Raw genomic sequence first — 12126 nt, 5'->3', positions numbered from 1 at the left:
TAATACTTGTCGTTGACAAGTTATACTGTTACACTCACAACGTGAGAGCATAAGTAGTATGCTGTGACAGATTTTTCAGCCTAAGGACGAGTGATTTGAGACGTTTAAAACATAATTACCTGCAATGTTCGCCCCTGTTCATTAGCAAAACAAACAGCTTGCCGCAGCTGAACATATTAACGCAAATTATGTATTAACATACTGTACATACTCCAAGTGCCCATTTGCCAAATAACATATAGAGTAAGTTTAACACTGGCTTTGAATGTTCTATTTAGCCTGTGACTACCTTCGCTATCATATGATGACGTTAACCTCCTATATATACGGTACATGTACGTCAATTTAGACTGCTGCATCTGCAGCTTTGTCTCGTTCAGTTTTTCTCTATCCTTCATGATGAACAACTTTGAAGCTAATCCTGCTTGTACTGTCTCAGGTTGATAAAGTACTCCGGCTTGAAGAAATTCCCGCACACAAGCAGGTTTTATTTATGGTTTCTGAGGGATTTCCACTAAAAACAAAATAAATCCACTCCTGTCTCTTCAGAGTTTAGGACTCTGTGCAACGACTACATTCCACGTTGTCCACAAACTTAAGCCATGGCGTACACAGCTGTTGCTTGTGAAAACAACAATGGCGGCAGTGCTGTGGGTGGATTGTGTAGATTAAGGGGCGGTAATATTATAAAAAGATCCTGCTTTTACATCACATCAGGAGCGGAATCTGAACGGTTGGATTTCTCACATGATTGCGGGGAAAGGCTCATCACATTTTTTAATGGAATCTTGTTTTTCATGTTTTCTGGGTATCTAGATGCACTGGGGACCCGATTATAGCACTTAAACTTAAAATTTGAATTTTCATCCAATGACTACAGTAGCACGGGAATATTTGTGGCAATAGCCAACGAAACATTGTATGGATCAAAATTATTTTTTCTTTTATGCCCAAAATGATTAGGATATTAAGTAAAGATCATGTTCCATGAAGATAGTTTGTAAATTTCCTACTGTAAATATATGTGGATGCTGCAAAAATGATAACAATATTGGCTGGAAACACGCCTACAAACTCAAATCACTTACTCAAGTTTGGTATCCATGTAAAACTAGGGTTGCAACAACTAATCGATAAAATCAAAAATGATCGATAATGAAAATAGTTGTAAGCTAATTTCATTATCGATTAGTTTGTCTGTGACGTCACTTGCGAGCTGTGCAGTTATAAATCAAGCGCATCTTCTTCCCTTTTAAAAGACCCTCCGTGCAGCAAAGTTTTAAAGTCAAACGTGTCTGTCCATGCATGCGTCACTCCGTGCAGCACAAGTTGCGCAGTTTTAAAGTAAAACGTGTTTTGCATGCATCTCTTGAACAGCCGTACAGTTTTAAAGTTTAAACGGGAGAGGTGTTTTAAATTACAAAATTAAAGATTATATTAGTTATACCCAATTTGTGGCGTTTGCACTTTGCAAGTACATAATAGGCTAAATTCCCTGATCTCACATCACATATAACTACTTTACACCAGATACACAATAAACGAGCTCAGAAATGATCTGCCGTTGCTGCCTCTGGGGTTCTCACAGAGACACTGGGAAATTCAGACATGCTAAACATATCTTTAATTAATCAAACAAATCTGTAATTGCTAAGAATCACACCCACACAGTTCTCTCAGTTTGATCCTCTGTAACTCAACCCTCTCCCAGATACTGTCTTTTCGGTGTTGTTGCCATGACAACAACACAATGGCCCCTTTTGGAAAAATAGCACACTTTTTTGGGGTGTCTGTCTTTTACTGCGGTCCTCTGTCTCTGCACATCCAATAATTCATATCATTTTTTCACCATTACATACATAATTTACTTAAAAGTGTTCAGCTGTATCATACAGGAAACAAACTTAATTTGATTAGAATAAATTAGGTTTGATTCTTTGTTTTTGTAGAGTCTAGAGCCAATATAATACAGTTGGCATCTACCCAGAAAGGCATGTATATCATATAAATAAATGGGTTAAATGCAAAATTTATAGAGAATTTATATTCAAGCTATATTATATTAGTATATTCGTAATATGTATTTTACCATCGGTAAAACGTAAAATACATTTTCAGCAACCGGTGCCGTGCAGCATTCTTTGAATACAATTTCCTGTATTCCTATAGAAGGCTTTCCGTTAGATGTCAGAACCTGCCCACAGGGATCTCCATGAGCATCCAAGAGGTCAGGTGCTGATGCTGGGTTGTTTGTGCCATTCAAGAAAGCTGGAACACACAGATTGTCTGTCCTTCCACCAGGCTAAAACAGTGCCTTTTGTCATGTCTCATTAGCAGCGTGCTTGTCTGCTTCAGTTGCCAGGTGAACTGTCGCCCCAGATCACTGAACCATCTCATGTGTGTTTTTGTGTTTGTGTCAATGTCTTTATTAGTGCTGGTCTGTAATCAGGAGAAGAACACAGTTGAGTCCGCTTTAGAAACAGAGACCTAGTTTTGTCAGAGGCCAGTGTTATTAAATCCAGCTAAATGCTATACTGTAAAAACATGTGACGGATTTTTTTATGTTTTTACAGTTTTCCATGTATAATGTAAAAACATGGAGGAAAACATGTAATTCTACAGGGCACTGATATTTTAAAGTTTATTTCTTTCTGCTGTAAAATTTCTGTTCCCTTTCTGTCAGTCACTCGACATTGTGTCAAACCGACAGATGGGGTTTGACTTTAGAACCTATCATCTTCTGACTAGTTTTGAAAAGGCCAATGAAATTGGCGAATTAAATTTGCTGCATTCATTCACCTTTTGTTCTTCGGAGCCATTGCAACTGATGACAAGACTCACTCAAACTGCTGGATTCTTACGACGTGATGCAGTGGATGGTCCCTCGGCAGTGACTTCCCCTGGGCGTCTCGGCAGTTCCAGAGGTGTTTCATTTCTAAAAGAGCTAATTTCTCCAGCATGGCATGTCCCGCCATTCTCATGGGTGCAACACTCTCATTGAGGAGGGGGACGGACACGACGTCTGCCTCAAGTGATTCTTCACGCTGAGGCAGCAATCGTGGATATGTCCTGCCTGCACTGCAGGATGGCCATGGCGTACAGAGCGGAGGCAGCTTGGCCCGCAGCAGTGTGAGCCCTCAAGCTTCAAATAGCAGCCAGCAGTCCCCTTGAAATCATCTAGAGGCTACTGGGTCACATGGCATCCTCGGCAGGTGTGATCCCCTTCGAGTTGATGCACATGAGACCGCTCCAGCACTGGCTACAGAGTCAGGTTCGCTGGAGAGCGTGGCAAACCGGCCTATCTGCCGACGCACCTTATTTTACGGTTTATTTCTGCCAGAATTTATTTTATTTTACTGGATACAGTGTAGATCAGCGGAAAAGATAATCGTGTCAGTTTTTAGAGACTCATTTTAGAAGACATCATTTCTTCTTTTTTAAGGATATGCCACACTGTAGCTTCTAAGAAACTTGGTTACGTTTGCTATATAGTTTAAATGATATGAAACATGACATGACTTTCAAGAGAGTCGTTCAGTTGTCCAGAGAGAAGAAATTAATGTTTATTTTATATATTTTGTTCAGATGCTTCTCTGATGATACATGTAATGCCCACAGCTATGTTGTTTTACTCTGAAAATGTTTCATCGTAATCTACTAATAAATAATCTGTCATGCTGTCCTGGAAGTGTGCACACCACAGTTTTAATGCTTGGGCAAAAAGAGTGGAGAAGACTGAAGTGATCAACAAAAAAGGTTCTCAGTATCCTTAATGCCACTTGGTATCAATAATGACTGACAGACCAATCTTAAAAATAATTGTTCTTAAAGGGTTCTTTATAACGATGCCATAGAAGACTCATCTTTGGTCCTTTAAAGAACCCTTTAAGTCAGGTTCTTAATGGAAGAAATTCTTGCTTACCTTTTTGCACTTTTTGTGCAAAAAGTGATAGTTTACTCAAAAATGACAATTCGGTTGTCATGTACTGATCCTCGTTTCATTTCAAACCTCTATGACATTCGTTCTTCCGCAAAACTCTAAAGAAGATATTTTGAAGAATGTCTTAACCGGCACCCATTCACTTGCATTGGGTTTTTGTCAATACAATAGAAGTAAAATGGGTTCCGCTGCTGTTCGGTTAACAACATTCTTCAAAATATCTTCATTTGTGTTGGAGATGGAGATGGTGGTCTAGTGGGTTAAACCACTGAACTGGTAAATCAAAGGTTGCTGGTTCGATCCCAGCAGCCACCACCAGTGTGTCCTTGAGCAAGACACTTTACTCCATGTTGCTCCAGGGGGATTGTCCCTGTAATAAGTGTTACTGTAAGTCCTTTTGGATAAAAGCGTCTGCCAAATGACTAAATGTAATGTAAATGTTCTCGGTGAATCAATAAATCCTTAGTAGCTTGGCCTGAAAATGTAAGAAACACAGCTTTGTGTTTAAACATCTTTGCTGCAGTTTGATATCTGTCTATGTCTTTTACAGCAGTAGGCAGTCATGCCGCTGGTTAAAAGAAGTATCGAGCCGAAGCATCTGTGTCGAGGAGCTCTACCTGATGGAGTGCCTAGTGAGCTGGAGTGTGTCACCAACAGCACCCTGGCAGCCATCATCAAACAGCTGGGGAGCCTGAGTCAGTGGCATTCTTTTTCTTACTATTGAATGTTATTTTATCTATTATTTGTTCAGCACTTTTTAATGCTTTTGGTAATAGTCTTTTGTTGAAAACATTAGTTTTTTTTTTCATTACTTGAATTATTACTTTATTTATTGCCAAGTGTTGGTGTTAAACAGCTTCACATTAGTTGACCAGCTAGACCAGCATCATAAACCATTAGCAAACATAAACCAGTCATTTTACTCAGGGCGAAGACTAGTGTTACAAACTAGTGATATTTGGATTGAATTGGAATCCAGGGGTTTTGAGACTATACTCTGTTTCAAAGAAATGCAATGCTGAAGTGAGACACTCTTAAAATTGTGGGATGCTGTGGAAAACCCAAGATGTCCATCTGAATGTCCATGACTACAGTGGCAGTGCAACTTTTCAACGTGGGTTTTACGGTTCACAAAGCCAAAGCACACTGTTTGAACTCTTATTTAAAACACAAAGCTGTACATCTGATGGCTGTCGATTGATATCCAAATAAATTCCATAATGGGGACTAAATATTATGTTGCATACAAAAGCATTGAATAGGCCAGTGGTTCTCAACCAGAGGGGCGCAGAGGTACTCCAGGTGGGGCGTGACAGTTCCCCAAAACCCCAACCTTTGGCACTCTATCGTGAATGCACAGAGGAACGCGATTGCAAAGTCCGCCGTGCGGACTCATTATAGGTCCTGCACAGTGCAATTTTAGGCTGCACACGAAAGCTTAATATCTACAAAGAAGGCAAATGTCCACTCAAGAAGCAGCAGCAATTACCTCCACATCATCTGAAGATACAGGTAGATCATGTAAGTATGTTTGTCCTTCAGACTTTAATTTTTCGAACAAGCGCAAGTGTCTCTTTCTCCCAATGAGATCAGAGTGCGTGTGAAGGTGGGGTGTAAATAAAGTGCATTTTCATGTTTTTCTTAACTTGAACAGCTGTTTAAAGATGTACATTTTCGACTGACAAATGACACCACACCACTTCTGTATTATATAATGTTAATAAACTCTTGCTCTGTGTTAAAATCATGAAAAGCACACCGTTCTCGTGATCTGGCAGATTCATATTTTTGGAATAATGTCCAAAACACTACAATTTTGTAATGGTTTTAATGCAAAAAGCTAATGGTTCACAATGGTATTTTATTGGAAACTATTCATTTCTGTGATGGTTTATTTATAATCTGAACTCTTGAGATCCATCTGTCATATACGGCATATAAGGTATATTTTACTTCTTTATATAAAGTTTATATATGTAACATATTTTATACATTATCTCATCTATCCTCAATGTACACTATGGCCAGTTCTTAAAATGGGTTTACAGGGGGGGGCGCGACCATGAAAATGTTGAGAACCACTGGAATAGACAGAAAGTCAGATGATGTTTTATGTTCTTGGTTGTTATTTGAAGCACATCTCCTTTTAGTTTATTAAGGCATTTCTTTGTTTCTCTCACTATCTGTCTACAGGTCGGCATGCGGAGGACATCTTCGGGGAGCTGTTTAATGAAGCCAACAGTTTCTACATGCGCATGAATAACCTGCAGGAGAGAGTTGACCTTCTAGCTATCAAAGTCACCCAGCTAGACTCCACTGTGGAAGAAGGTAACATCAAGCATTAAACTTTATCTTTAGGTCATCTCCGGATGTGTTAGCTGTAGTGGAGAGCGAGAGAGAGAGTTTGCCTTCGAGTGCTGTCCTCTACTTTGATCTTCTTTTAGCCTGTAGTTGGAGCGGTGACCCAGCTTTCTCTACACTTTGAAAGAGAAAGAATCATCAAACTCTGTCTTCACCGTTCCCTCAATTCCTATGATCTCTGATCAGCTCTTTTTTGTGCTTCTCTATATGAAATACAAAGATCCAGCGCCTAGGGGCACTTGCTCTTGTCTCAATCCGCTTATCAGATAGAAGAGCTCAGTGCAGCTGTCTGATGTCTGGGTGTATTTTTTATTGTGCAACTCACAGAAAAGATTTTTATCTGTAAACACTTCTATCCGCAATAAGCAGAACCAGGACTAGCGCCATGTTACTTGTTAAGCATCTAACAACATTCTCATCTATTTACAACATTCAGTCCGGCCTCGATCGATAACTGGAGAGCCGATAAAGAGGGTTTAATATGCACCAGCTCCCTCCTGACACCCTTACTGAAGGAGAAGAAACATCGATGTTTCTTTTAAAGTCCAAGACTTCCATTATCACCTGAGCGATGACCTCTCCGTCACAATCATGCTGGGAGAAAGGCCTGCTGGGAATGCTCAGCGTGCGGTTTCTGTGCCGCGTGTGCAAGTTTATGACTCTCTAATGTGACATAATGGTGATCTGAAGTCATTTCGGGCTGCAGTGGGAAGGGAGAGGGGAGAGGAGGAGATGGAACGGAGATGTCGGTTGCTTTGACCAGTCTTCAAAGTTAGTCACCTAATTTTTTTCTTCAAGACTAGTCATAACTTCTTCAAGTTAGGTAAATAAACCGGAAGATTGGTCTTATTGAAATATGAAAAGTAAGACTGATTAGTCCTAAGTAATTGCTAGTCTGTGTGAATAGCTGTTAATACACAGTCTTAAATTTAAGCAGCTATGTTTATGCAACTGGCCCCTTGTCTCTGAATATTGAAACATTTCACTGAGAAAGCATGTGAGTGCGTGTATGTGTAAGCGGGGGGTGTTGGGGTTTACTGGCATTTATTTTCCTGTCTGATCCAAAAGTGTCTCCCCATCCCCCCCTTTACATCCTTTCTAATTATTAATTCATAAGCAGCCATCCGACTCAAAACTGAGCTTCTTTTGCTTTTGAAAAGACATGCTGTACACAAAGACAACGGGGCCATTTGGAGATATGAATCAAGTTTAACTTTGAAAGTTTTTGTTCATTGAAATAAAATAAAATATTGACCTTAAAATTATTGGAAAAACTGAAATGTTGCCTCAAAATAAACTGAAATACAACTACAATAAAAAGGCAATAATATTAAATTGCAACATAAAAAGTAAGCAAACAAATTATAAAATGACAATAGCATATACCAAAATTACTAAAACTTAACTCACAAGGAAAAAAAAAATCTGAAAATATTTATAAATATAAAAATATTACATATTAGATAATTGTATAGTTAGCTTTAAAAACAATAGGATAATGTAATGGATAACGATGTCCTCCTTTATTTTCAATTAATGTATTTAAAACAGAGGCTGGGTTATACTTGAACAAATTCCCCATTTTGTGTTCTACCAAAAAGGTATCATATATGGGTATTTTTTATTTAAGGGTGAACATTCCTCTTCAAATGAAGCGAATAGAATAAAATAGAGAAAATAATGCTTGAAGTCAGTATGTGTGTAGAGCCATGAATCAGATGGAAGTGCCTCCATAGCTATCAATATTACTCTTAAGGAGCCTTTTTTATTTATGTATTTATTACAGGGACAATGTATATTAATAAACATTTCTTTAGTCCCTAGACAGATGGTAAAAGTCAGCCTAAAAGAAAGTAAAATTACATATTTACATAATAATATAGCAATTACAATAGATTGAGTAAAAAAGGACTATAAACTAAGATGTACAATAAAAACACAACAAACAAACCATCTAACAAACATCAGACACATACCAGAATGGTGACGGCAGCAGAGGGCCATGGTCAGTACCAGTAATGGCAGGAGGATGGTAGACAACCCCGGAGAAGACTGTGAAGGCAGAGCTGGCAATCAGTGTCCCAAAACCGGCGCTACTGTAGTGTTGGCGGCCAGTGGCTGGTAGAGACAGCAGATACAGCTGTCCAGGGACCGTTAAAGATGGCGGGGTCGGCTATGGGTGGAGTGGTGGCGGCAAACAATCCTTAACAGGCATAGGGGGGCTAAATTTAAACAAGAAGATAATCCAAAAGCTAGCGGTAATCCACAAAAGTTGTGCATCCACACAACAAGACAAGATCTAGAGTCAGGGCAAGACAAGACTAGACTAGGTTTGGTAGAGCGTAAGGTACGGTATCAACTAGAGTCAATGATCACACAAAGGTGATGCGAAGTGGCAGAGAATAAATGGGGAAAAACTAATGAACACCATGTGAGAACACTGAGGGCTAACGATGGACTAATAAGTACCAGCTGGTGTGGCACACACACACATGGACAGTGTGCATGTGAGGCTGTCAAAAACAACCCTATGCGTGCTCAGGCATTCAAACACACAACAAGGACAAAACAGACAAGTGCTAGCCTCGGGTCTCGACAGTGCCCCCCCTCCAAGGAAGAAGCACAGCAGGCACAAACAGTCTACCCGCTGGGAACTCGGTTGGTACTTGCACCCCTCAGCCGGCCTCTTATATCCGCTGTTCGATTCCCCAGGAGATAGCCCCGACCACCACTCCCGTGGGGAGGATGGTGTCGGTAGAAAGTCTATCCCCTGGAGTCACGAACAAGCAGGAAAGGGCATTGGGTTTGGTGTCCTGAGAGCCGGGCCGGAACAAGAGGTTGAAGTTAAATCGACCACAGAAGTGCCCAGCAGGCCTGACAAGAGTTTAACCTCCTGGCCAAATGGATATACTACAAGTTCTTATGGTCCGTCCAGACCAGTAAGGACTCAGCTGCATGGGTTCAGAATCCAAGGGAGCCGGAAGGTGTGGATCGGGAACCTTGAGATCCGGAGACTCCCCTTGGCGCCAGGAATTGGCTGGCTGTCGTCATCGGTCGACGTTAATCCAGCCGAGGCTCTACTCGTAGTGTGAGGGAAATGAGTATCTCAAGTTCCGTGGGGACATCCAGAACGGCTAGCTCATCCGCAATGGTGTCGTTGAGAACCTCTAAGAACCTTGCTCGCAGCGCCTCTGCGTTCCATTTGCAGGCGGCACTGAGTGTCTGGAACTAAAAGGCGTAATCCGTAATGGACGCTCCCCCCTGTGTCAACCTCGTCTACCCGAAACGAGCACTCGAACAGCCTCTCCATCTCCTTCGAAACTCCACGAATGATGCACAGCAGGGAGTCTGGGCATCCCAAACAGCCATACCCCATTCCCAGTCTGGACCGGAAAGGAGAGTGAGAATGAAGCTCACCTTGGCTGCCTCAGAAGTGTAGCGACGGGGCTGGAGTTTGAAGACCAGAGAGCATTGGGACAAGAAGGCACGGCAAGAGTTGAGGTCACAGTTGTAGAAGGGAGGGTTGTTAACATGAGGTTCGGGTTCAGGTCGAAGAGGCTCTGCCCGAGCGGCGGGTCTGTGTGGCTTGGAGACGAGCCGTGAGTTCTGTTACCTGGGCGTGCAGCGCACAGATCTCCTTTGCTGCGGCATTGAGACGAGTTGCTTGCTGTCCCAGCAACACTCCTTGCTGCGTTACAGCCGTATGCAGCGGATTTGTACCCACTGAATCCATCAAGGTGCGATCGTTCTGTCACAGCTGGGAAACACACGGATTCAGTTACACGTTTCCTAAAGGGAATGATACAATCTCTCTCTGGTTCTGCTATGATCAGCTGTTCGGATGTTGACAAACTGGTGGAGAGGAGGGGATGATAAACAGTGAATTATTTTACAAAAAAGACATAGATTTGAATATTTTACCATGTTTTCCCAGCTGAGTAATCTGTGTTTTCGTTATATTGGACAATGATGAAAAATGCTTGGTTTCTTATCCAGAATTTTTACGGTTCATTTGTAAAGTTTTTGGAGAGGTTTCAGAGACGTAACACGAACTTGGGATCAATAACATCATTCTGATTGTAGGTGAATCTGACAGGAATCACTTCTGTATGACATAGGATATCATTTTGAGAGCAAAAATAAATTTCCAACATCGACAACCAAAACTGAGATTAAACATAGTAACGCAGTTTTTCAAAGCTTTACAATGAAAACTGTTATTTTAAAATATAGGTAAAGAAGGTAGGTTCAAAAAGGTAAAGAATCGTGCATTGTGGGTCAACATTTGTGGTGTAGCACGTTTGGCCTAATATACTGTACACTATTTCTGCTATCTGTTCTGTATGTTAAATTATGAATGCCCAGTAAAGCAGTACAGAGGCCCCTTAGGCACAGTTTTGAGTGTTCTCATTTGGCATACATAATTAGGGAGCGATTGAGGCTGTCATTTTGTACATCAAAACAAACCCTGTCCTCTCAGTGGCGAAAAGACACAGAATGTGTCTGATACAGAAGACCCTTCTAAATTATTGATTCTCAAAGTGTGGCAAGTTTCCATCAGTCCTGAAGATATTACATCTATATAACAGCACCGAAGGGGTATTTTTTAGGTAAATGTCTAATCAGATTTTTTGCAACCATGTATTATGGATATGCAGAGGATGAAGCCTTAAAAAGTCTCAAAATTGACCTCCTAAAGTTAATGGCCCTGTATAATCCATTACATTTTTCCAAATTCCATTTTCGTCTGTTCCAATATGTCTGACTTCATGAAAATCATGAAAAGTATACAATTTACCCACAGTTCATTAAAACAGTGTTTCTCTCATCTGTAACTAGCAAAGTATAATAGTATTGCATTACATTTATTTGTTAAAACAGATAATTATTAAGATATTATTAAAACAGTTTCTGTTTTTTATAAATATTTTAATAAACATTGTTTTTTATTTTGTTTCATGTTTTACTTGAAATTAGTGTCCCCTAATTTGCCAGACTGAAAGTGGCCACCCATCTATAATAATTTCTATCTATAGCCTATACAAAACCCAAATTTAAAAAGATTTTGACCTATTTCCACAGCAGTTATTTTTTTAATTGTTCAATGGAATTGTATTATTTTTCCTACTTTATTTTAGACTCTGTTAAGTAATGTTAACAAATGTAACCTTACTGTAAAAGGTTACCAGATATAATCGTTTGTTTAATGTAATGGTTCTAAATGTGCAGCTGATATATCATGTGTTTGTGCCTTCAAAGATTAGTCCAGACCGTGTGAACATGACAACAACCATCTGTTGTGTCCAGTACAGCGTCATCCTCTTTTTCCTAAAACACATGAGAGACTTTAGCAGGGATTTTACACAGATCTGCGCAAAGGCTTTTACTCATTTTGTTGAAGGGACTTGTCTTAGTAAAGACCCAACTTTCATCTTAATAGACAACAATAAACTGATTTTAGATTTGTGTTATAGAGTAATGGCCATATGTATTGTATTATCCAGACGTAGACTGCATTTTTGACGGCAGGTCTGTTGAAGTGTGTCCTGTCAATAAGGGACAAATAGTTATCTTGATAAACATACTTACTTGATAACTATATTTGCAGTTAAAACAGACTTAAACTCTATTTCTGTCTTTTTCTGTCTTGCATCTTTAGTCTCTCTGCAGGACATAAACATGAGGAAGGCTTTCAAGAGCTCTACCATTCAAGACCAGCAGGTGGTTTCCAGGAACTCCATATCTAATCCTGTCCTTGAGCTCTACCACAGTGGAGACAAACCCCCCCCTCTCAATATACTGAGCCCTTACAGGTGAGCCATCAT

At 40.2% G+C, this 12126-nt stretch overlaps 1 protein-coding gene across 3 annotated transcripts in view; it reads left to right on the top strand.

The window, feature by feature from the left end:
* zgc:109889 (uncharacterized protein LOC553542 homolog) overlaps window positions 1-12126 on the top strand; it is a 45339-nt gene that overhangs the window by 7543 nt on the left and 25670 nt on the right. For 2 of the 3 annotated variants that reach the window (XM_056749542.1, XM_056749544.1), the window contains exons 2-4: window positions 4491-4635; window positions 6134-6268; window positions 11961-12114. In XM_056749542.1, the coding sequence (XP_056605520.1) occupies window positions 4503-4635; window positions 6134-6268; window positions 11961-12114 (422 nt within the window). In that variant the 5' untranslated portion in view covers window positions 4491-4502. The remainder of the gene's footprint in view (window positions 1-4490; window positions 4636-6133; window positions 6269-11960; window positions 12115-12126) is intronic. The other variant, XM_056749543.1, reaches the window with a different exon arrangement.

Source organism: Triplophysa dalaica, chromosome 1 (genome assembly GCF_015846415.1).
Source record: "Triplophysa dalaica isolate WHDGS20190420 chromosome 1, ASM1584641v1, whole genome shotgun sequence".
Lineage (NCBI taxonomy): Eukaryota > Metazoa > Chordata > Actinopteri > Cypriniformes > Nemacheilidae > Triplophysa > Triplophysa dalaica.
The sequence above is the reverse complement of the archived record's forward strand: the minus strand, read 5'-3'. Positions and strand labels throughout refer to the sequence as shown.